Below are 27063 nucleotides of genomic sequence, written 5' to 3'. Positions count from 1 at the left end.
AATTCACTAACTGGATACCAATAAAGGTTCATAACTGGTAGTAAATAAAACTAACCAAAACCAAAACTAAGTATTTATTCCCCCTATTGTTGCAGCATAGAGCAACTCGTAACAAATGGGTTGTCTGTCCGGGAGCTACTTACCCTGAAGTACATATTTGTTTTGCATTAAAATTAAGCTCCCTTGCGAGAATTAAGAAAATGGATCCAGAAATCAAGTCATCATTAGATGAATTAACAGAGGCTACTCTTGACACTTTAAAATTACAGACGTACGTATTGGCAAATAGCTAGACAGTTAGATATACCTTATAATAGATACCATAGCGCAGAGACTCTTAGGTCCCTAATTAGGGATAAATTATTTCTGAAATCCCAAGTAATGCCAGAATTAGATTCGGAAGATAGTTTTATTTCTCAATTCAAGGAAGTAGAAATCCCACGGACGGGAACTGCCTTAAATAATGAAGTTGAACCAGGGTTTACGAGGCCTTACTACTCAGTTCAGTCTCAAAGCTCCCCCCCGTTCATTTCCCCGGAGTATGTATCGGTGGTTGGAACGAACCCTCAGTCAAATGACAGGGATAATTTTAGAACTGGTGCTCATCCCAAAATACTTCCGGAGAAGACGTCCGAATTCCCCTCGGTGTCATTACCTCTTGGCAATTTCACGTCCGAACAACTAGAGATAATAGAACGCATATTACTATTACAAAACTCTCAAATCAAAGCTAGAAGACATCTAAACGAGGAAGAATTTAGGCGTGAAAGGTTTCGTTTCGAAACAAAGCAAAAGGGAGTTCCGGAAGAGAGAGACGTGAAGAGCACTGTAACCAGGTTTGACTTACATAAAGCAGCTCTGATGGTACCTAAGTTTAATGAAACAGATTTAGATGAATTCTATGAAATTTTTGAGAATCATGCATGTTCAACGGGCTGGCCCAAAGACAAATGGGCCATGTTGCTGCACATGTCTCTGTATGGAAAGGCGCAGTCTTGTGTCGCCTCTTTACTGTACGAGTTTTATGTCCAGTACGACGTAGTAAAGAGAACTATTTTTGAAGCATATGGCATGCTCCCTATTAGTTACCAAATAGCTTTTGTTCCATGAAACGGCAAACAGGACAAACTTATGTAGATTTTGCCCAAGGGAAAGCAGTGGCATTTGAACGTTGGTGTCGAGCTTCTCGGGTCACGAATTTAAAAGATCTAGCACAATTAATCTTATTAGAAGATTTGTATGCAAATTTTCCAGAGGGAGTTCGCCAGTATCTTGTTGGCCATCTGCAAACGATGTTGTTAGAGACTGCTGCACTGGCAGACAACTTTGAGATTTCCCAGTGGTTGGTACAATCTGAAAGCAGCCAGATTATCAAGCCAACTACGAGACCTGAACATGAGAAGCCTTTCGGTGAGCAACCTACCCAACCCGTTCACTCCCATGTAACAAGTAAACCTGAAGTAAAACACCAAATTCAATTGAGCCCATCCTATAGACCAGATAGGTCATCGGGAAAAATTAAATGTTTGTACTGTTCAAAGCTGGGATATTTCATATCACAATGCTTTAAGCATGATAGGGACCAGGGATGGAGTCCATCCTATAGATTGCCCACACAAATCATATCCTCTCGGACTCATCCAAGGAAGTCCGAGCCAAGAGTAGATGCTTGGTCCCAAGGAAAAGGAACAGATCCTCCTAGTTGACTAAGCAGAACATGGGTATCATCGTCAAACTTGTCAAGGGCTATGAGTCCTTACTTTTCCAAAAGCAAAGTAGGAATTACCGATAGCCAGTTGTTGCAAGTAAACTCCTTTAGGGATACGGGGTCCTACTTAACATTATTAAGAGAAGGACTGTTATCATTTCCCGCCGAATCATATACGGGTTTCAACGCTTTGTTGGAAGCTTATGGTGGCTCCACTACGCGAGTACCCCTGTACAAGTTATATGTCGAAACTCCTATTTTTACTGGCTGGACGTCAATCAGAGTGTCTCCAACTAACTTCCCCATAAAAGACGTAGACCTATTGATTGGGAACGGCTTAGCAGAAGAAGGAATATGGAAAGAGCCCATAGTTATGGAAAATCCAACCGAGGAAAATTACATCATCGAAGCCCGAAGAACGGAACTTACCCTCTTTCCTCTGAGAGTAGTAACCCGGGCAATGACCAAACAGTCACATTCTCCACTGGTATCGGAGGAAGTCATGGATGACGTTGACGTAGGAGTAGGAGACATATTCAACAAAAGCTCGAGTTTCGAGCCAACAGTACGCCCTGAACTGATGCGAGTTCCAAAGTCGGTGGTTTCCGAAATAGATTTATTCTTGAAGGAGGATTTAGTAAGAGAACTCCAAATAGACCCCTCCTTAAGTGACATCAGGAAGCTTGCTGTGTCAGGAGAAGAAGCCCTTAAAAGTGACAGCTGTTACTATTGGGAGAAGGACTTACTGAAAAAGAAACAAGAATCTCTTAAAAGTGATCATCTAGTGGTCTTGCCTACCCCGTTTAGAAATTTAGCATGTAAGTTTGCTCATGACAGTCCCCAAGGTGGACATCTGGGACAAAAGAAGGCTTTTAGAAAAATTGCTAAGCACTTTACATGGCCTAAAATGAAGGAAGAAGTGGAACGGTATGTAAGAAGCTGTTCCATGTGTCAGTTAGTAGGCAAAACTGCATATAATCCACCACCTGTGCTGTTGAACCCTATACAAGTAAGAGGCGAACCCTTTTCATGTCTGGTGATCGACTGTGTCGGCCCACTACCCAAGACTCAGCAGGGCAACCGGATCCTGTTCACCATCATGGACACCGTCACCAGGTACCCGGAAGCAGTTCCTTTCAGGAGGATTAATGCTCGCCTAATAGTGAGAGCATTGATTAAGTTCTTCTCTCACTTCAGACTTCCAAGAGAAGTTCAATCGGATTAAGGGTCGAATTTTACTTCAAAATTTTTCCGTGAAGCCTTGGCTCAGTAAGGAGTCAAGATGGTTTACGCGACGGCCTATCGACCCCAATCACAAGGCGTGGTGGAAAGGTTCCATCAAACTCTGAAGATTATGATGAGGTCTTACTGTCTGCAGTATTCCAAAGATTGGGATGAAGGTATTCCACTACTCTTGTTTGCCCTAAGGGAAAGCGAACAAGACAACTTGAAGTTTTCACCATTTGAGTTAATATATGGGCATCAAATTAGAGAACCAGTACAGGTTCTCAAAGAAGCTTGGACCGGGGAAGAAACGATGACTTTTAGGAGCTCTCCTACCTTAATGAAAGAACGCCTGAGCCTAGCTAGAGAATTGGCCGCCAAAAACTTACGACAAGCACAGAGTAAGATGAAGGAGGAATATGATCGTCGAACTAAACTTCGTTCATTTGAACCAAAAGATCAAGTTCTGGTTCAACAATTTCATCAGGGACATGCTCTACAGCCCAAATTTGAAGGTCCTTTAGAAATCGTGCAGCGCCTAAAAGACGTGAACTACTTGGTAAGGACGCCGAAGAAGAGGAACTCACAACGGATGTATCACGTTAACGAACTTAAACCCTATTCAGGAATGGTTTCTCCAATTTCTACTATAATGTCTCTCAACCAAGAACGGGTTCCAGAAGTTCGGATGAAATGATAGGAATACCGGTTCTTCTGAACAATTCGACAGCCTTAAAGAATTTAAATTCTCTACTGATAAATCTGGAAGTAGACAAAGGACACAAAATAAAATCCCTGATTAAGGCAAATCTCCACCTATTCAACGACGTCCCAAAACCGTGTACGTTGGGTGTGCACGATGTTACTCTCAGAGAACCTACTCCAATCAAGCAATCTCCCTACAGAGTGAGTCCCAAGAAACAAGGTGAGCTAGAGGCAGAGGTGAACTTCTTACTCTCACACGGGTTGATAAAACCCAGTAACAGTCCTTGGGCATCCCCATGCATTCTAGTCCCCAAACCAGACGGGACCTCCCGTACGTGCACGGATTTTAGAAAAGTCAATGCTGTAACATTACCTGATGGGTTTCCAATACCCAGAATTGACGACTTAATAGATAAAGTCTCCATGGCTAAGTATATCAGTAAATTGGACTAGTTAAGAGGGTATTACCAAGTCCCGTTGTCACCCAGAGCTCAAGAGATATCAGCCTTTATGATACCAGGTGGCCTATACAAGTACATATTGCATTACGCCCTTCGGCTTCTGTAACGCGGCCTCTATGTTCCAGCGTATTACGAACATACTTACGGGAGGATTGGACAGGGTAGAAGCTTACTTAGACGACTTAGTCATATACAGCAACAGTTGGTCTCGACACCTTAGACAACTTAGAGCCTTGTTTCACGCCTTAAGTAAACATAATTTTACAGTGAATTTGTCCAAGTGTGAGTTTGGCCAGACTAAAATTAAATACTTGGGGTTTCGGATTGGACAAGGTGAAGTTGCTCCTTCATTGTTACAGAAGGCTCCGAATTCTGACCTATTGCAACCTGTTTCTTATTTTTCTTCATAGCTCAACTATAGAAAAAGAAGCCTTAGCTCTTGTTGTATCCCTAGAGAATTTTGATGTATATTTAGGATCTTCTCCCCATCAGATATCGGTGTACTCCGATCACAATCCTTTAACCTTCATAAATACTATGAAATCGAAGAATTCCAGAATACTTCATTGGGCTTTGAGAATTCAACCCTTCTCTATTACTATTATTATTTTATTTTATTATCACACTGGCCGATTTCCACCAAGGCAGGGTGGCCCGAAAAAGAAAAACTTTCACCATCATTCACTCCATCACTGTCTTGCCAGAAGGGTGCTTTACACTACAGTTTTTAAACTGCAACATTAACACCCCTCCTTCAGAGTGCAGGCACTGTACTACCCATCTCCATGACTCAAGTCCGGCCTGCCGGTTTCCCTGAACCCCTTCATAAATGTTACTTTGCTCACACTCCAACAGCACGTCAAGTATTAAAAACCATTTGTCTCCATTCACTCCTATCAAACATGCTCACGCATGCCTGCTGGAAGTCCAAACCCCTCGCACACAAAACCTCCTTTACCCCCTCCCTTCAACCTTTCCTAGGCTGACCCCTACCCTGCCTTCCTTCCACTACAGACTGATACACTCTTGAAGTCACTCTATTTCGCTCCATTCTCTCTACATGTCCGAACCACCTCAACAACCCTTCATCAGCCCTCTGGACAACAGTTTTGGTAATCCAGCACCTCCTCCTAACTTCCAAACTACGAATTTTCTGCATTATATTCACACCACACACTGCCCTCAGACATGACATCTCCACTGCCTCCAGCCTTCTCCTCGCTGCAACATTCATCACCCATGCTTCACACCCATATAAGAGCGTTGGTAAAACTATACTTCCATACATTCCCCTCTTTGCCTCCAAGGACTAAGTTCTTTGTCTCCATAGACTCCTAAGTGCACCAATCACCCTTTTCCCCTCATCAATTCTATGATTCACCTCATCTTTCATAGACCCATCCACTGACACATCCACTCCCAAATATCTGAATACATTCACCTCCTCCATACTCTCTCCCTTCAATCTGATATCCAATCTTTCATCACCTAATCTTTTTGTTATCCTCATTACCTTACTCTTTCCTGTATTCACTTTTAATTTTCTTCTTTTGCTCACCCTACCAAATTCATCCACCAACCCCTGCAGCTTCTCTTCAGAATCTCCCAAGAGCACAGTGTCATCAGCAAAGAGCAACTGTGACAACTCCCACTTTATGTGTGATTCTTTATCTTTTAACTCCATGCCTCTTGCCAAGACCCTCGCATTTACTTCTCTTACAACCCCATCTATAAATATATTAAACAACCATGGTGACATCACACATCCTTGTCTAAGGCCTACTTTTACTGGGAAATAATTTCCCTCTTTCCTACATACTCTAACTTGAGCCTCACTATCCTCGTAAAAACTCTTCACTGCTTTCAGTAACCTACCTCCTACACCATACACCTGCAACATCTGCCACATTGCCCCCCTGTCCACTCTGTCATACGCCTTTTCCAAATCCATAAATGCCACAAAGACCTCCTTAGCCTTATCTAAATACTGTTCACTTATATGTTTCACTGTAAACACCTGGTCCACACATCCCCTACCTTTCCTAAAGCCTCCTTGTTCATCTGCTATCCTATTCTCCGTCTTACTCTTAATTCTTTCAATAATAACTCTACCATACACTTTACCAGGTATACTCAACAGACTTATCCCCTATAATTTTTGCACTCTCTTTTGTCCCCTTTGCCTTTATACAAAGGAACTATGCATGCTCTCTGCCAATCCCTAGGTACCTTACCCTCTTCCATACATTTATTAAATAATTGCACCAACCACTCCAAAACTATATCCCCACCTGCTTTTAACATTTCTATCTTTATCCCATCAATCCCGGCTGCCTTACCCCCTTTCATTTTACCTACTGCCTCACGAACTTCCCCCACACTCACAACTGGCTCTTCCTCACTCCTACAAGGTATTATTCCTCCTTGCCCTATACACGAAATCACAGCTTCCCTATCTTCATCAACATTTAGCAATTCCTCAAAAGATTCCCTTCATCTTCTCAATACCTCTAATTCTCCATTTAATAACTCTCCTCTCCTATTTTTAACTGACAAATCCATTTGCTGGTTTCTTTTTCTGTCTCATAAACACGCTAGATAACAGGGATATCTTGCTACTCCTACTTACACTTTGGTCACACTTCACAGACACGCACATGCATATATATATATACATACATCTAGGTTTTTCTCCTTTTTCTAAATAGCTCTTGTTCTTTTTTATTTCTTCTATTGTCCATGGGGAAGTGGAAAAGAATCTTTCCTCCGTAAGCCATGCGTGTCGTATGAGGCGACTAAAATGCCGGGAGCAATGGGCTAGTAACCCCTTCTCCTGTATACATTTACTAAAAAAGAGAAGAAGAAAAACTTTATAAAACTGGGATGCTTAAATGTGCGTGGATGTAGTGCGGATGACAAGAAACAGATGATTGCTGATGTTATGAATGAAAAGAAGTTGGATGTCCTGGCTCTAAGCGAAACAAAGCTGAAGGGGGTAGGAGAGTTTCAGTGGGGGGAAATAAATGGGATTAAATCTGGAGTATCTGAGAGAGTTAGAGCAAAGGAAGGGGTAGCAGTAATGTTAAATGATCAGTTATGGAAGGAGAAAAGAGAATATGAATGTGTAAATTCAAGAATTATGTGGATTAAAGTAAAGGTTGGATGCGAGAAGTGGGTCATAATAAGCGTGTATGCACCTGGAGAAGAGAGGAATGCAGAGGAGAGAGAGAGATTTTGGGAGATGTTAAGTGAATGTATAGGAGCCTTTGAACCAAGTGAGAGAGTAATTGTGGTAGGGGACCTGAATGCTAAAGTAGGAGAAACTTTTAGAGAGGGTGTGGTAGGTAAGTTTGGGGTGCCAGGTGTAAATGATAATGGGAGCCCTTTGATTGAACTTTGTATAGAAAGGGGTTTAGTTATAGGTAATACATATTTTAAGAAAAAGAGGATAAATAAGTATACACGATATGATGTAGGGCGAAATGACAGTAGTTTGTTGGATTATGTATTGGTAGATAAAAGACTGTTGAGTAGACTTCAGGATGTACATGTTTATAGAGGGGCCACAGATATATCAGATCACTTTCTAGTTGTAGCTACACTGAGAGTAAAAGGTAGATGGGATACAAGGAGAATAGAAGCATCAGGGAAGAGAGAGGTGAAGGTTTATAAACTAAAAGAGGAGGCAGTTAGGGTAAGATATAAACAGCTATTGGAGGATAGATGGGCTAATGAGAGCATAGGCAATGGGGTCGAAGAGGTATGGGGTAGGTTTAAAAATGTAGTGTTAGAGTGTTCAGCAGAAGTTTGTGGTTACAGGAAAGTGGGTGCAGGAGGGAAGGGGAGCGATTGGTGGAATGATGATGTAAAGAGAGTAGTAAGGGAGAAAAAGTTAGCATATGAGAAGTTTTTACAAAGTAGAAGTGATGCAAGGAGGGAAGAGTATATGGAGAAAAAGAGAGAGGTTAAGAGAGTGGTGAAGCAATGTAAAAAGAGAGCAAATGAGAGAGTGGGTGAGATGTTATCAACAAATTTTGTTGAAAATAAGAAAAAGTTTTGGAGTGAGATTAACAAGTTAAGAAAGCCTAGAGAACAAATGGATTTGTCAGTTAAAAATAGGAGAGGAGAGTTATTAAATGGAGAGTTAGAGGTATTGGGAAGATGGAGGGAATATTTTGAGGAATTGTTAAATGTTGATGAAGATAGGGAAGCTGTGATTTCGTGTATAGGGCAAGGAGGAATAACATCTTGTAGGAGTGAGGAAGAGCCAGTTGTGAGTGTGAGGGAAGTTCGTGAGGCAGTAGGTAAAATGAAAGGGGGTAAGGCAGCCGGGATTGATGGGATAAAGATAGAAATGTTAAAAGCAGGTGGGGATATAGTTTTGGAGTGGTTGGTGCAATTATTTAATAAATGTATGGAAGAGGGTAAGGTACCTAGTGATTGGCAGAGAGCATGCATAGTTCCTTTGTATAAAGGCAAAGGGGATAAAAGAGAGTGCAAAAATTATAGGGGGATAAGTCTGTTGAGTGTACCTGGTAAAGTGTATGGTAGAGTTATAATTGAAAGAATTAAGAGTAAGACAGAGAATAGGATAGCAGATGAACAAGGAGGCTTTAGGAAAGGTAGGGGGTGTGTGGACCAGGTGTTTACAGTGAAACATATAAGTGAACAGTATTTAGATAAGGCTAAAGAGGTCTTTGTGGCATTTATGGATTTGGAAAAGGCGTATGACAGGGTGGATAGGGGGGCAATGTGGCAGATGTTGCAAGTGTATGGTGTAGGAGGTAGGTTACTGAAAGCAGTGAAGAGTTTTTACGAGGATAGTGAGGCTCAAGTTAGAGTATGTAGGAAAGAGGGAAATTTTTTCCCAGTAAAAGTAGGCCTTAGACAAGGATGTGTGATGTCACCGTGGTTGTTTAATATATTTATAGATGGGGTTGTAAGAGAAGTAAATGCGAGGGTCTTGGCAAGAGGCGTGGAGTTAAAAGATAAAGAATCACACACAAAGTGGGAGCTGTCACAGCTGCTCTTTGCTGATGACACTGTGCTTTTGGGAGATTCTGAAGAGAAGCTGCAGAGATTGGTGGATGAATTTGGTAGGGTGTGCAAAAGAAGAAAATTAAAGGTGAATACAGGAAAGAGTAAGGTTATGAGGATAACAAAAAGATTAGGTGATGAAAGATTGAATATCAGATTGGAGGGAGAGAGTATGGAGGAGGTGAACGTATTCAGATATTTGGGAGTGGACGTGTCAGCGGATGGGTCTATGAAAGATGAGGTGAATCATAGAATTGATGAGGGAAAAAGAGTGAGTGGTGCACTTAGGAGTCTGTGGAGACAAAGAACTTTGTCCTTGGAGGCAAAGAGGGGAATGTATGAGAGTATAGTTTTACCAACGCTCTTATATGGGTGTGAAGCGTGGGTGATGAATGTTGCAGCGAGGAGAAGGCTGGAGGCAGTGGAGATGTCATGTCTGAGGGCAATGTGTGGTGTGAATATAATGCAGAGAATTCGTAGTTTGGAAGTTAGGAGGAGGTGCGGGATTACCAAAACTGTTGTCCAGAGGGCTGAGGAAGGGTTGTTGAGGTGGTTCGGACATGTAGAGAGAATGGAGCGAAACAGAATGACTTCAAGAGTGTATCAGTCTGTAGTGGAAGGAAGGCGGGGTAGGGGTCGGCCTAGGAAGGGTTGGAGGGAGGGGGTAAAGGAGGTTTTGTGTGCGAGGGGCTTGGACTTCCAGCAGGCATGCGTGAGCGTGTTTGATAGGAGTGAATGGAGACAAATGGTTTTTAATACTTGACGTGCTGTTGGAGTGTGAGCAAAGTAACATTTATGAAGGGATTCAGGGAAACCGGCAGGCCGGACTTGAGTCCTGGAGATGGGAAGTACAGTGCCTGCACTCTGAAGGAGGGGTGTTAATGTTGCAGTTTAAAAACTGTAGTGTAAAGCACCCTTCTGGCAAGACAGTGATGGAGTGAATGATGGTGAAAGTTTTTCTTTTTTGGGCCACCCTGCCTTGGTGGGAATCGGCCAGTGTGATAATAATAAAATAATAAATCCATTTGATCTCTAGGCTTCCTTAACTTGTTAATCTCACTCCAAAACTTTTTCTTATTTTCAACAAAGTTTGTTGATAACATCTCACCCACTCTCTCATTTGCTCTCTTTTTACATTGCTTCACCACTCTCTTAACCTGGTGAAGCAATGTAAAAAGAGAGCAAATGAAAGAGTGGGTGAGATGTTATCAACAGATGGTATCATTGCTGATACCCTCTCTAGGCCTTGAAACTTTATTAATATACCTTTATTTTAACAGTGTGAGTCGATACTTTTATGACCATCTATGTTGTGGAGAAAACTGGAGCTGATGTAGGACTGCTGTCTATGTTACAACCTCTGCTACTACGACCGTTGCTACCCACCATCGAGAGTACAAGTCAATGGCGACCGTCAGTCACGAGGGGGAGGTGCTACACACCCCTCCTTCACACTCCATTATATACAAAAATAAAAGGCCTGGTTAAAATAAGTTCTGTAGTAATATATCATGAACCACTTTATTACTAGCTAGATAAAGCAGGTTCGACTATATAATATTATCGGGTACGGTATAAATCATCAAAGGTACTCTCAAGCAAGGTTGTATTCAATAAAATGTTATTCGTTAGGCATTATTATATTATATTATATTGTATTATAGTAGGTTGATTACTGTGTTCTGTTATGCAAGTGGGAAACCACTACTTTAGAGTCTGGTTGATGGTTCCATAGAGCAATAAATAATTAAAATATAGCAATGAAAGTAAATTATTGTAAAAAGAATGAAATAATGATTGTACATTACAGTACTATGTAGGTAGTTTATATAGGTAAGGTTTGACATTATGCCCTACCCAGTATGTCGACAATTTTCAAAGGTTCGACTTACGTCCATTTTGACTTACGACCGGTTGGTCAGAACCAAGCTTGGTCGCAAGTCGGATGGTACCTGTACATTATTTAGGTATGAATACTGGTCAGAGAGCCCATCATAAGTCCAAGATGTTGGTAAACGAGTATGTCACTAAGTGAGGAGAGGCTGTATACAGTAAACTACTGTATAAACATTTAAAAATATGTATACTAAAAATGTTGTAAATGATGCAAATGTGACATTAAAGCAGTATCAAAGATTACTGACATAAACCACCTACCATTACAGTATGCTCCTTGTTTAGCCATGAATTCATTTATCGACACAGTACAGTGGACCCCCGGTTAACGATATTTTTTCACTCCAGAAGTATGCTCAGGTGCCAGTACTGACCAAATTTGTTCCCATAAGGAATATTGTGAAGTAGATTAGTCCATTTCAGACCCCCAAACATACATGTACAAACGCACTTACATAAATACACTTACATAATTGGTTGCATTCGGAGGTGATCGTTATGCGGGGGTCCACTGTATTAGGAATGGAACTCCGTCATTAAGTGAAGAGAGCTGTATGTACAAAGTATTTATAGGTCGCAGCAATGTTTTAAACATGGTGAATATCATAATGGTATATGATACCGACAGAATGGTAAGTAAGACAGATAGGTAACATCGTCTTCACATCACTACAGCTCCTGCCTACTTTCTGTACTCGACTGAAGAAGCCTACTGTGTAGGTGAAACATTTTGGAATAAAGATGTCTAACTGTTGCCTATGTCTTACTTACCAACCTGTCAGTATTATATACCATTTTGATATTCACTCTGTCAGACACTGCAACACAATGACATCTTGGTGCAGAAGCAAAAACACTTTGGACAACTTTATGAAGTGAGAATGGTTGGATCTGAGAAGGATGTGACCTCTCAGTGATTACATTCTTGCTTCTACCACTCTACATCTGACCTTCCGACGACAGTACAGTGGACCCTTGGGGAACGATGCCATTGCATAGCGATACAATTGGATAGCGATGTGTTTTTACATAAAAATATTGGCTCAGCCAACGATGAAAAACTCGGTTAAGAACATTCATCCCGAATGTGTCCACACAGCCTGGGCAGCCCGCAGCTGCTCGGCCACTATGTATAGCTAGTGTGCCATTGTTTACAAGCCAGTGCAGATGGTTCCACACATACATGCAATACATTTTGTATTAATCCATTGTTTTTAGTGTTTGTAACTGCTAAATAAGCCAGCATGGGCCCAAAGAAAGCTTCAAGTGCTAACCCTGTGGTAAAAAGGGTGAGAAATACTAGTGAACTGAAGAAAGAGATAATAGCAAAATACAAAAGTGGAGTGAGTGCCTCCAAGCTGGCCTGGTTGTATAACAAACCCCAATCAACAATCGCTACTCTCTTGGCCAACAGAAAGGCAGTCAAGGAAGCTGTTGTTGCGAAAGGTGCAAGTATGCTTACAAAAAAGAGATAGCAAATGCTTGAAGATGTGGAGAGACTGTTATTGGTGTGGATCAATGATAAACAATTATCAGGAGATAGTGTTTTACAGTCAATTATATGTGACAAGGCAGGCAGTTGCATTATGATTTAATTAAGAAAATGCCTGAAACCAGTGTTGATGTTAGTTAATTTAAGGCCAGCAAAGGTTGGTTTGATAGATTTAAGAATCGTAGTGGCATACACAGTGTGATAAGGCATGGTGAGGCTGCCAGTTCTGACAAAAAAGCATCTGAAAAATATGTGGACCCATAAACAGTCCAAACATATACGTATATATACACGTTCACTACCCCAGTGCCCCAAATATTTTGAAAAATAAAAAAATTGTTCTTTTTATATAGAAATAAAGTACACATTTTTCAAAGAGTTATAGGATAAAAATTTTTTTTTAGGGTCAGCATTTACCATGATATGAGGGCACGAAGTTGGCACTTGGCAATTACCTGATGGTAACACGGAGTCCTGCCGCTTGCAGAAGTGTTGCAGATATACCTTTTTTTCTGGTTTTCATATTATTTTATGTAATTTTTATGCTCTGATAATTGCAATTTATAGTAGTTCTTGTCATTTCATGACCAATCTTTGTTCTGACATTAATATTAGGTACTGAAATTGTACTCACATTGTCACAAACACATTGACAGGTGGACATTTACACCTGCCTTGATTATTTACTATTGCATAGGAATATATACCAAGTATTTATAGGTCCCAGCAATGTTTTGGATACACAGGTGTACAGAAGAAGAAGAAGGAAGAAGACTGGAGAAGAAGGAAGAAGAAGGAAGAAGAAGCAGAAGTTCTTTTGAAGCATGATGTCAGCAACAAGCATCCGGGATGGCAGTGATAAGAGTTTGATAAGGAATGACATTTGATGAGCATCAGCATTTCTGTCTCTGCTTATCTGTCTCTCTATCTGCTTGTCTCTCTCTTTCTGTCTGCTTGTCTCTCTGTCTCAAAGAGAGCCACTGTGAATCAACAGGTATTCGTATGCATTATATCTACAAGCACAGTATAGCACTTCAGATTTTTTTAGGTTATCCCAGGTAATTTACACTTTCTATAATTGTATTTATATGTACCTGTGAGACAGATATAAGAAGAGATAGCCAGAGACAGATAGAAAGAGAAAGAGAAGATAGAGACAGGTAGACAGATAGCCAGAGACATACAGAGACAGATAGACAGAGACAGGCAGAGACCTGTTTGTGTGCTCTCTGTGAATCTGTACCAGGATGCCCTCTCTTGAGCAACTTTACCAGCAGCTGAGAGAAGAGCTCAGAGTTGCTAAGATGGAGATACGGCGATTAACGGAGGAGAACAAGAGGATTCGTAGTAATCCTTCTGTTGTGAGTCCCCAGGTTAAGAGGGGAGCTTGGTCAGTGGCCGGGCAACATGGAACCAAGCTGAAGATCAAGAAAACGGTTGGAGAGGCAGAAACAACGAGAAACCAGAAGACTACCGTGGAAACTTCCAACTCATTCTCGGTGCTACCTGACGAATGTGAGTGTTCTACTGGGAATGCCACAACGAGCACCAAAGAAACATTGGCAGACGTGAGTAAGACATCCCTAGAAACCCCAACGAAGACCATCGAGAACGTCTTGACGAATTCTACAAGTGGTGTAATGCTACCTGGCGAATGTGAGTCGACTACTCGGAGCATCACGACGGACGACGCCAAGGAAGGTAAAAACATTGTTGTTGTTGGGGATAGCCAGATTAGGTACCTGGATAAGGCATTCTGCTTGAAGGATAGGAGTAGGAGACAGAGAGTGTGTTTTCCTGGGGCTGGGATGAAGGATATTGTTAGCCGTCTGGATGACATCATGAGAGGTAATGGGAGCAATCCTATTATCTGTCTCAGTGCTGGAGGCAACGATGTTGGCAGACATAGGAGTGAGGACCTGATTAGCAGGTATAGGTCAGCAATAGAGATAATTAGGAGGAAGGGTGGGAAACCTGTCATATGTGGCATTTTGCCAAGGAGAGGAGTTGGAAATGAATGGTTGTCCAGAGCAATTGGTGTCAATTGCTGGCTGGACAAATACTGTAAGGAAAATGTGGTAACATTCATTGACAACTGGGACCTCTTCTATGGCAGAAATGACATGTATGCCAGGGATGGGGTTCACTTATCTAGGTGTGGGGTGGGAGCACTGGCCAACGCAGTGGAGGGAGCTGTTAGGTCTTTAAACTAGGAATAGTTAGTGGTATGGGTTTTGGCGGGAAAACTGTGAAGTCGCAGGGTAGCAACATGAGTACTAGGAGAACTAGTAATAGGCAAAATGAGGTGGATATTGGAAAGCCAGTGGCACTAATTGACAAGGACAGTAATAGGTTTAGTGGAATAACAGAAAGGAGCAGGAAGGGTAAAGAGAGAGGAGGGTCATTAAATATTTATTACACAAATAGTCGCAGTGCTAGGAATAAGATGGACGAGTTGAGACTAGTTGCTAGTGCAGGTAACATAGATGTATTTGCCATTACTGAGACGTGGTTTAATTCAAAAAGTCGGGACATGCCTGCAGAATGTCACATTCAGGGTTTTAAATTGTTCCAAGTAGATAGAAGTATCAGGAAGGGGGGTGGGGTGGCATTGTATGTCCGAGATCGCTTGAACTGTTGCATAAAAACGGGTATTAAGTCTGAAGTAACACATACAGAGTCTGTTTGGATAGAATTTTCAGAGGGGCATGAAAAATTAATTTTAGGTGTGATATACCGTCCCCCAAATTTAGATAGGGACCAGGGGAGACTACTATGGGAGGAAATTGTTAGGGCCACAAGGCACGATAATGTAGTAATTCTAGGAGACTTTAACTTTAGTCATATTGATTGGAATTTCTTGACTGGGAATTTAGAATCATACGATTTCTTAGAAGTAGTTCAGGATTGTTTTTTGAAGCAGTTTGTGACAGAACCTACAAGGGGTAATAACCTGCTTGACTTAGTTCTGGCAAACAATGAATCCCTTGTTAATAATTTAGAAGTTTCAGAGGAACTGGGTGCTAGCGACCACAAATCAATTACATTTAGAATTGAATGGAAGTATGATAGTAGGGATAACTCAGTAACAGTCCCAGATTTTCACTTAGCAGATTACGATGGGCTTAGAGAACACTTATCATCTGTTGACTGGGGTAACGAAGAGAGCTATCAATATGACAGTTTTCTGAACACAATACATGCTGCTCAAAGAACGTTTATCCCTTATAAGGAAATTAGATCAAATAGAAATGACCCAAAATGGATGAATACTAGGCTGAAATATCTACTAGGGCATAAGAAAGGAATTTATAGACGTATCAAAAGAGGCGAGGGCCATCTTATGAATCAGTATATTGACATTAAGAGGGACATTAAAAAGGGGATAAGAAAAGCTAAAAGGGACTATGAAATTAAAGTTGCTAGGGATTCTAAAACTAACCCAAAAAGTTTTTTCCAGGTCTATAGAACAAAAGTCAGAGATAAGATAGGTCCCCTTAAAAATAACTATGGGCATCTTACTGACAAAGAGAATGAAATGTGCTCGATTTTAAATAATTATTTTCTCTCGGTTTTTACACAGGAAGACACTAATAATATTCCGGTAATTAATTTTTATAGTGGATCAGAAGAAGATAAATTATGTAACATCACAGTCACTAGTGAAATGGTTGTGAAGCAGATAGACCGACTGAAGCAAAATAAGTCACTGGGTCCTGATGAGGTTTTATCAAGGGTTCTTAAGGAATGCAAAATGGAAGTCTGTGAACCATTAACTAATATTTTTAATTTATCTCTTCAAACAGGTGTAGTGTCTGATATGTGGAAGATGGCTAATGTAATTCCTATTTTTAAAACAGGGGACAAGTCGTTACCGTCAAATTACCGCCCAATAAGCCTGACCTCAATTGTAGGCAAATTACTAGAGTCAATTATAGCTGAGATTATAAGAAGCCATCTCGATAAGCATAGCTTGATTAATGATACTCAGCATGGATTCACAAGAGGCCGGTCTTGTCTAACTAATTTATTAACTTTCTTCAGTAAAGCTTTTGAGGCTGTTGACCACGATAAAGAATTTGATATTGTTTACTTAGATTTTAGTAAAGCATTTGATAGAGTTCCGCACCAAAGACTGTTGAAGAAAGTAGCAGCTCATGGCATTGGGGGAAGGGTGCTCTCGTGGATCGAATCATGGCTCACAGACAGGAAGCAGAGAGTGTCCATAAATGGGGTTAAATCCGAGTGGGGATCAGTAACAAGTGGGGTTCCACAGGGATCAGTCTTGGGCCCGTTGTTGTTTATAATATATATCAATGATCTTGATGAAGGAATTACTAGTGATATGAGCAAATTCGCCAATGACACGAAGATAGGTAGGATAATTGATTCAAACGTAGATGTTAGGGAACTTCAGGAGGATTTAGACAAACTCTACTCTTGGTCAGAAAAGTGGCAGATGCAGTTCAATGTAGATAAATGCAAGGTTCTGAAGCTCGGGAGTGTCCATAACCCTAGCACTTATAAGTTAAATAATGTAGAACTTAGCCATACAGATTGCGAAAGGGACTTGGGGGTTATGGTAAGCAGCAACCTTAAACCAAGACAGCAATGCCTAAGCGTACGTAATAAGGCAAATAGATTACTGGGATTTATATCAAGAAGTGTAAGCAACAGAAGTCCAGAGGTCATACTGCAGCTTTATACATCATTAGTAAGGCCTCACCTAGATTATGCAGCTCAATTCTGGTCTCCATATTACAGAATGGACATAAATTCTTTAGAAAACATTCAGCGTAGGATGACTAAATTAATACATAGCATTAGAAATCTTCCTTATGAAGAAAGATTGAAGACTCTTAAGTTACATTCACTTGTTAGACGAAGAATGAGGGGAGACCTGATCGAAGTGTACAAGTGGAAGATAGGTATTAATAAAGGGGATATTAACAAGGTCTTAAGGATATCTCTCCAAGAGAGAACCCGCAGTAATGGATTTAAATTGGATAAGTTTAGATTTAGAAAGGACATAGGAAAGTATTGGTTTGGAAATAGGGTAGTTGATGAGTGGAACAGTCTACCTAGTTGGGTTATTGAGGCTGGGACTTTGGGTAGTTTCAAATTTAGGTTGGATAAGTACATGAGTGGGAGGGGTTGGATTTGAGAGGGACTTGCACATCGGAGCTTGTTTCTTGGGTGGCATTGAAAATTGGGTTGGTCAAATGTTGTTAGTGGGATGAATTGTAAAGGACCTGCCTAGTATGGGCCAACAGGCCTGCTGCAGTGTTCCTCCTTTCTTATGTTCTTATGTTATGTTGACACAGGCAGGTAGACAGAGACTGGCCGAGACAGGTAGACACAGATAGACAGAGACAAATAGACAGTGACAGATACAGAGACAGATAGACAGGCACTAAACTTGAGGTCAACATCACTTTCCTCTTAAAAGGGGAGTGTTAATATGACATTACATCAGTGAATCCTTGGTGTTTGCTGCACTGTTTGCTTTAGCTGGCACTCATTTTAACTGGCACTCCCACAAGGTACTAAGTGGTCCCAGATTTTTTTAATATGGTGCACACCGAGTGTTAAGACCAATTCTATGCTGACCAGGCATCTCAGGGCAATCATGCCAAATTTGGAGGCAGGAAAAATAAAACTTATATATATATGTGTTTGGGGAGCTAGCAGTAAGAATGTATATATACATTTGGACCGTTTACGGGTTAAGGGGTACATAGACGCTGAAAAATTAAAACACCAACAAGTGTTCAGTTGTGACAAAACAGGCCTGTTTTGGAAGAAAATGCCAAACAGGACCTACATTATTCAGGTGGAAAAGGCACTCCCAGGACACAAACCAATGAAAGACAGGCTAACTCTTATGTTTTGTAGTATTGCTTGTGGGGATTGCAAAGTGAAGACTTTACTCATGTATCACTTTGAAACTCCCACAGTGTTCAAGAAAAACAGTGTCATCAAGGCTAATTTGTGACTCACGAAATTGTAATGACACGATTGCAAACAAACCATACCACAGGCGGGATTGAACCCACGGTCAGAGAGTCTCAAAACTCCAGACCATCACGTTAGCCACTGGACCAGCTAGCCACAATAAGATTCGTCCAACTAGGTATATTTCTACACCATAGGAAGGTTAGCATAGGCACAACTGTGACCACAAATGCAAGTTTTTACAGATGAATCTCCAGCTAGCGTGGCCGTGACAAACTCTAGCTCAAGTCCCCTCACTGCCGTCAACATGACTCACGAAATTGTAATGACACGATTGTAAAAAAATCATACCAAGGGCGGGATTGAGACTCTCTGACCGCGGGTACAATCCCGCCCATGGTATGGTTTGTTTGCAATCGTGTCATTACGATTTCGTGAGTCATGTTGATGGCAGTGAGGGGACTTGAGCTAGAGTTTGTCACAGCCACGCTAGCTGGAGATTCGTCTGTAAAAACTTGCATTTGTGGTCACAGTGATGCCTATGCTAACCTTCCTATGGTGTAGAAATATACCTAGTTGGACAAATCTTATTGTGGCTAGCTGGTCCAGTGGCTAACGTGACGGTCTGGAGTTTTGAGACTCTCTGACTGCGGGTTCAATCCCGCCCGTGGTATGGTTTGGCTTTTTTAAGGCTAATTTGTGTGTGATGTGGAAGGCAAACAGTAAGGCATGGGTCACTAGGGACATTTTCCTCAACTGGTTCTATCATGTGTTTGGTCCCACTGTGAAAAAATACCTCCTAGAAAATAAATTGGACCTCAAGTGCCACCTGGTATTAGACAATGCACCTGCTCATCCTCCAGGCTTGCAAGAGCAAATTTTGGGGGAGTTGAGTTTCATGAAAGTCAGGTTTTTGCCTCCTAACATCACTCCTCTCCTCCAGCCCATGGACCAGCAGGTCATTTCAAATTTCAAAAAACTGTACACCTAAGCAGTGTTTCAAAAGTGCTTTGAAGTGACCTCAGACACTGAATTGACCCTAAGAGTGTTTTGGAAAGATCACTTCAGTATCCTCAGTTGCGTAAACCTTATAGGTGAGGCTTGGGAGGGATTGACTTGCAGGACTTTGAACTCTGCTTGGAGGAAATTGTGGCCATAATATGTACAAGAGAGGGATTTTGAAGGATTTTGGGCTAATCCTGAGGAGCCTATACCAGTTGTGGAATCTATTGTGTCATTGGGGAAGTCCATGGGGTTAGAGGTTAGTGGGGAGGATGTGGAAGAGTTTGTGGAGAACGATGATGAAGAACTAACCACTGATGAGCTGCAAAAGCATCTGCAACAGCAAGAGACCACAGCTGAGGAAATTGTTTCAGAGGAGAGGAGAGAGAGATAGAGGAAGTTGCCTTCTTCAACAATTAAGGACATTTGCACAATGTGGACAAAGGTGCAAACCTTTATGGATGAACATCACCCCAACACAGCTGTTGCAAGCCGTGCTGGTGACTTTTACAACGACAATGTTGTGTCCCAATTTAGCTAAATCTTAAAGGAACGCCAGAAACAGAGCACTATGGACAGATTTTTGATGCGACTGAGGTCCAGTGACTGTCAGGTTGTTCCCAGTAGCATTAAAAAACAAAGGAGGGAAGTAACCCCGTAAAAGGACTTGCTACCTAAAGTCCTTATGGAAGGGGATTCCCCTTCCAACAATAATACACCTCCATCATCTCCCCTTCTCCCATCTCATCACTCATCAATAAATCTTCAGTAAAGATAAATGTCATTTATTCTTCATCTATTTATTCTTCATGTCTCATTCTTTTCTGTGTAGGAAAATGTATATTTCATTTGAAAATTTTTTTTCTTCTAATACGCACTTTTGTGTGTCTGGAACAGATTAATTGGATTTCCATTATATCTTATGGGGAAAATTAATTCGGCTAACAATAAAATCAGTTAAGGACAAGCTCTCGGAATGGAATAATATTGTAACCCGAGGATCCACTGTATATATGTCTCGACGCTGTTGCTTGATACCTTTGATATACCTTTGAAAAGTTTCTAGAGTTTATCTACTCTCTGAGCCTGGCCATGGGCCAGGCTCATCTGATACTTTCGTGGTCAACCAGGCTGTTGCTGCTGGAGGCCTGCTGCCCCACATATCCATCACAGCCTGGTTGATCTGGAACCTGGTGAAGGAACTTTTCCAGTTTCCTCTTGAAGGCTTCTACACTTCTACACTTGATCTCCACATTGTTTGAGAGTATGGAACAGAACTCTTCTCCAGGCTGAGGGACTGACAACCTCCAATCTTCAACTTCAAGGGTGATGGACTGATAACATCATCTTCACATCTCTACTACTCCTGCCTACTTTCTGTATTCAACTGAAGAAGTCTACTGTGTAGGTGAAACGTTTCAGATTAAAGATGTCTAACTGTTGCCTATGTGTCTTGCTTACCAATGTTTTAGAGATGTTGGAGAATGTATGAAACTTTTTGAAGGAAGGTGTAAGATTAGTGTCACTCCACTGGTGACAGTGTAGCAGTTCAGTGACACTTGATGATCATGCACTGCTAACAGTGCAGCAGTTCAGTGACACTTGATGATCATGCACTGCTCCAGAGAACCCATGATTTATTTCTTTTCACTGTTATACATTAAACATGTAACATGTCTATCTGTCTGCTTATCTGTCTTTCTGTCTGCCTATGTGTCTTCCTGTCTCTCTGTCTGTCTCTCTGTATCAGAGAGAACACCACTCATGAACCATGAGGTATTACAAATGATGCAGAGTCGTCATGTCTGGTTCCTGATCAAGTGAAAATGTGTATTACTTGCCAGTCATGCTTATTATGTCTTATATCTACAAGCACAGTATCACACTTTGTCTGGATTTTTTGGGGTTATCCTATGTAATTTATACTATGTATGATAACTGTACTTATGTGTACCTGTGAGATACAGGGAGAGACAGAGATATATACAAACAGAGATAGACAGAGATATATACAAATGGAGATAGATACAGACAGCAATAGATACAGACAGAAGGAACAGAGATAACCAAAGTCAATCAGCCACCCATCTACCCGGCCAGCCAACCTGCTGAACATGTATTACACATTCCACAATTATTTCTCTTTACATAGGGCATAGGCTATAGGATATTCTTGCAGGATGACACTACTAGTGGTATCAAAAATGAAAGGATGTTGCACAAATGTTGCACATGGGTTATTATTGAGGTTTTTGATATTTCCTTGACCACTTGTGGAAACATCTATCTCAAAGCCACTAAACTAAGGGTCAACTGCTCTTTATAGGGAAGTGCTAATATGACATGACATCACTGAATCCCTGGTGTTTGCAATATTTTTTGTTCTATCTGGTTCTCAATTGATTTGGTGCTCCCACAAGGTACTAAGTAGTCCCAGATTTTTTAATACTGCTCATACCGGGTGTTCAGACTCATTCTATGCTTAACCCTTTCAGGGTCTGTCCCGTAGATCTACGGCTTCACGTTGAGTGTCCAAACCGTAGATCTATGCCAAAATTCTAGCGCCGTCAAATTTAGCGCGAAAGCGCTCATAGGCCTACATGTGAGAGAACGGGTCTGTGTGGTGGGAGTGCACCATAAACAAAAAATCTAGGCACCCGCACAGCATTGTGGGAACGCCGGCTCAGTTACCCTTGTTCACCATGCCTCGTTGCAAGTCAGCTCTCACTCCACGGAAAATTGGGACTCTCCTCTTCCTATCTGATAGTTCTGACACTGATGGAAGTGGAAATAAAGACGAATTCTATGGCTTTGATCAGTTAGTGACCGAAAGGAATGACCAGGATATCGATAATAGTGCAGAAAACCCTGACGATCCTCAACCTTCTAGCTCTGGTGTGGGCACTCGTGACTCATGGTCGGTTGTGCCTCAACGCAAGAGAAAACTAATATTTTCGCATGGCCAGGCCTCTGACTTCAGTAATGATGATGATAGTGACGTGGATTGTGATTTTATTGCGCTTGACGATCATTCGAGTAGTGATAGTGAGGAATCATATTCACTAGTGAAGCATCGGTATGTACGCTGCCGCATGCGCTCGGGTAGTGTACCCTATGCTGTGCCAAGGGGACGGAGTACATCCCGTGGCCCTGCACCAGGTTTAGATAGTGATAGTGAGGATGATGTGGCTACACTTGGCATGGATAGACCACAGGCATCAGTAGATGGTGGCAGTGGTGATGGTAGTGGCACCGCCATACGTGACTCACCAGCCCAGGCTGGGACCCATGCTGCTGACTCCTCAGTTCAAGGACAAAGTGGAGCGTCAGCCACCAGCCCACCACAACCACAACCACCTGCACAACCAACCTATGATGTCCAGTATCCACCAGCAAACCGTATCTGGGATTGGCAGTAAAATCCCAATTTTGTTCCCAAGCCCCACCACTTTGATGACTCTCAAAGTGGAATTCTACCTACTTGTCCCCTTGGAACCACGGCCAATGAACTGGAATTCTTTGAATTATTCTTTGACCAGCAATTGATGGAAACTATTGTCAGGGAAAGTAATAAGTATTTTGAGTACACCATGGCAAATACGATCATATCATAACAGTCAGGACTACACCGGTGGAAAGAGATGACTGTTGCAGAAATGTATTTGCTTTTTGCAACAATAATGCTTATGCCTCATGTCTATAAGCATAATATAAAAGCATACTGGTCCACATATCGGCTAATTTCTACCCCGGTCTTCAGTGAAATCATCCCAGTGAACAGGTTTATATTACTGTTACGTATGTTGCACTTCTCTGACAAAACCAGGCCTGACAGAAGTGACAGGTTATACAAGATTAGAAATGTTTTTATGTATCTCAAACAAAAGTTCAGCATATACTTTTATCCATTCAAGAATCTTGTAACTGACGAGTCATTGATTTTGTTCAAAGGTAGACTGTCATTCAAGCAGTATATACCGAGCAAGAGGAAATGCTTTGGTATAAAACTGCTTGTACTCTGTGATTGTGACAGTGGCCTGGTGTTGGATATTGTTGTATACATGGGAAGTAAAACATTGAAAGATACCAAGATGTTATTGGGTATCTCAGGTGACATAGTGAGAAACATGATGGCACCTTATCTTGGTAAGGGGCATACATTATATACCAATAACTGGTACACAAGCCCATTACTCAGTGATTTCATGCGAGTGAACAAGACAGATGTGTGTGGCACAGTGCATTCTAATCGTAAACATATGCCCAGGCTCAACGCAGGTGCTCGTGGTGATGACATGCAGGTGTTTACTGCCAATGACATCATGGCATTACGGTGGCATGACAAATGAGATGTCACATTGTTGACAACCATTCACCGCAATGAAATGCAAGACAGTGGCAAAGTTGATCGAGTGACTAATGAACGTATTCAAAAACCAGTGACAGTGATTGATTATACACAAAACATGCGCTTGGTTGACAAATGTGACATGCAGATTGGTTTTGTTGATTGTGTTCGTAAGAGTTACAAGTGGTATATGAAACTTTTCTTCTATCTCATGGACATTTCAATGCTCAATGCATATAATATGTACCAAATAAAGACTGGCAACAGACCACCGTATGGTGAATTTTGTTTGTCTGTTGTCAGACAACTCATAATGAAGTACCAGGTAAGAACACCTGCTATACAACAAGGTCCTCGAATTCCTCAGGATATACCCAAGCGTTTGAGGAGGGAAGGTAAACATTTCATAATACAGCTTCCTTCAACTCAGAAGAAATTTGCTCAGAAGAGATGCATCGTCTGTGCACAAACAAAACAATGACAACAAAGACGCAAAGACACTCGGTTTATGTGTGAGGAATGTAAGGTGCCTGTGTGCATGGTGCCTTGTTTCAAGGAGTTCCACAAGCTCCAGCAGTTCTAAAACCATGTCTAGTGATTGTAAATATGTAAATATATGATAGAACATTAGTATTATACAAGATTTGTGCATGTTTATTGTAATAAATAACAGTGGTAAACAATAATATAATAATAACTTTAGTGCGGTTATTGTGTTCAATACATTGAGTTTATATATATACATTATATACAGTATTGGTCTCTCAGGCCCCAAATGTTAGTAGGAAAAGAAAAAAATTGGAAAAGAAAAGAAAAAACTACAAAAACTGCTAAATAAAGTAATGCGTGTATGTGGAATTCGTCGATGTTGCCGCCACCACGTCATTTTGGACAAACTTCTCGGCACTGTATCTCAGTAAGTACTGATCAGAAATTTTTTTTGTCTTATTACCTTCACAAAAATATGCTCTTTAATTCTGTAAGAAAAAATATTTTTTTTTTTTTCAAAATTGCTTGGACACTGGAGCACCACTTCAAATTTTGGCCTTGGACCCTGAAGGGGTTAACAGGCATCTCAGGTCATTTGAGGCAAATTTGGAGGTAGGAAAGATAAAATGTTGATCTACATTTGTAGCACCAGCAGTAAAAAAGTAGATCTACATATGGACAGTTAAGAGTTTAAATATTATGTATTACATTTGGGAGTGGGAGCCAGGTCTGCCTACACCTGACTTTCTACAAATATATATTACTCACTCTTCACCCTTCATTAAAACTACAAATATTTTTAAGTAATGAATATACTGTGCATGTATTTTACTTTTTATTGTTTTTAATGCCTAGTTCTACTGTTAGCATAATACAGCTTCTCCTTACTTAGTGACATACTCGTTTACCGATGACTCGGACTTATGATGGTCTCTCTGACCTGTGTGCATACCTAAATAATGTATATTAGAGCTGATTTCCTCTATTTTGTTTATTACAATATACAGTACACTGCTGTATAAACTTTCAAAAATATACCAGAAATGCTATAAATGGTTGACTCAAACCCACTACCATTATAGTATGCTCCTCACTTAGTGATGAATTTGTTTACCAATGTTGTCTTAGGACCAGAACTCCGTTGTTAAGTGAGGAGAAGCTGTATATGTTATCGTAAACTTGTCTGGTATTTGTATGCATTTATAAGCAGAAAAAATGGCTTACTGGCAATGCCTGCTTTCTGACGAAAGCCTTAAACATAACCTGCTGTATGAGTGGTGCCCTGCTGTTCAATAGTTGGGTAACACATGAACAACTTTCTTATATATCAGTAGTCATAAACTAACTTAGCTTTGGGTTTTGTTAGTGACTTTATTATAGAAGTAATGTATGTAGAATTAGTTTGGAATAGGTAGAGGGAAGTGTGATAGTTATCAGTTAGGTAATCACTAAACTGGGCTTGAGAGCTCAGAACTTTTTGGCTATATTTATTACTATGGTGGAGAAGAAGTCATTCAGTTTACTTACTGTTTCAGAGAGTTGGAGAGGAGGTTCAGTTGGTTTAGTTAATACATGTCTATTTTTGTGACTATGACAACTATAAGGAATTTTAGAAAAACCCTTCAGTCAAAATATTATGAAAAGTTGGGTATCAATAAGTTAGGAAGCAGGTTTGTTACCATATTATTAGTATTATAAGAAAGTAAGTAATTTTAAAAATGAAAATCTTCATGATCATGTTATCATGATTAATATTGTATAACATGAAAAAGAAACAAAGACTTTCAACTTACAGTTAATGTCGCTGGAGGGATTTCACCAGTAATTATCTTAACTTTCTCCATGATGGTGGTGGTTGAGTCTCCCTGGAGAACAGTGGCAGCTGTGGCACCTGTCTCTGTGGTGATGGTGTCCAGGGCCTTCTTAATGGTCTCCTGTACCTGTCATTACCAACACAAACATTAATGCTGGATGTCAGCAACAACTTGTCTCTACTCTGACACTTTCACAACTGTTGATTACTTAAGACTTATGTCTTAAAATATCACTCACTCCCTCCCTTCAACCCTTCCTAATATATCCCCTGTACTTCCCTTCAACCTTCCTAATATATCCCCTGTACCTTCCTTCAACCTTTCCTAATATATGCCCTGTACCTCCCTTCAACCCTTCCTAATATATCCCCTGTACCTCCCTTCAACCCTTCCTAATATATCCCCTGTACCTACCTTCAACCTTCCTAATATATCCCTGTAACTACTTTCAACCCTTCCTAATACATCCCCTGTACCTTCCTTCAACCTTCCTTACATATCCACTGTACCTACCTTCAGCCTTCCTAATATATCCAATGTACCTTCCTTCAACCCTTCCTAATATATCCAATGTACCTTCCTTCAACCCTTCCTAATATATCCCCTGTACCTACCTTCAACCTTCCTAATATATCCCTGTAACTACTTTCAACCCTTCCTAATACATCCCCTGTACCTTCCTTCAACCTTCCTTACATATCCACTGTACCTACCTTCAGCCTTCCTAATATATCCAATGTACCTTCCTTCAACCCTTCCTAATATATCTCCTGTACCTCACTTCAACCTGTCCTAATATATCCCCTGTACCTCCCTTCAACCCTTCCTAGGATATCCCCTGTACCTCCCTTCAACCCTTCCTAGGATATCCCCTGTACCTTCCTAGGATATCCCTTGTACCTTCCTTCAACCCTTCCTAGCACATCACCTGT

The 27063-nt window shown here is 41.0% G+C and overlaps 1 protein-coding gene across 1 annotated transcript in view; it reads right to left on the bottom strand.

Annotated features, from left to right (window-relative positions):
• Positions 1–27063, bottom strand: part of LOC128684662 (uncharacterized) — a 180293-nt gene that overhangs the window by 69276 nt on the left and 83954 nt on the right. The window contains exon 4 of the mRNA XM_070080407.1: positions 26111–26257. Within this exon, the coding sequence (XP_069936508.1) occupies positions 26111–26257 (147 nt within the window). The remainder of the gene's footprint in view (positions 1–26110; positions 26258–27063) is intronic.

This window comes from Cherax quadricarinatus, unplaced genomic scaffold (genome assembly GCF_038502225.1).
Source record: "Cherax quadricarinatus isolate ZL_2023a unplaced genomic scaffold, ASM3850222v1 Contig411, whole genome shotgun sequence".
Lineage (NCBI taxonomy): Eukaryota > Metazoa > Arthropoda > Malacostraca > Decapoda > Parastacidae > Cherax > Cherax quadricarinatus.
Note: the sequence above shows the minus strand (reverse complement) of the source record. Positions and strands in the feature narration are given on the sequence as shown.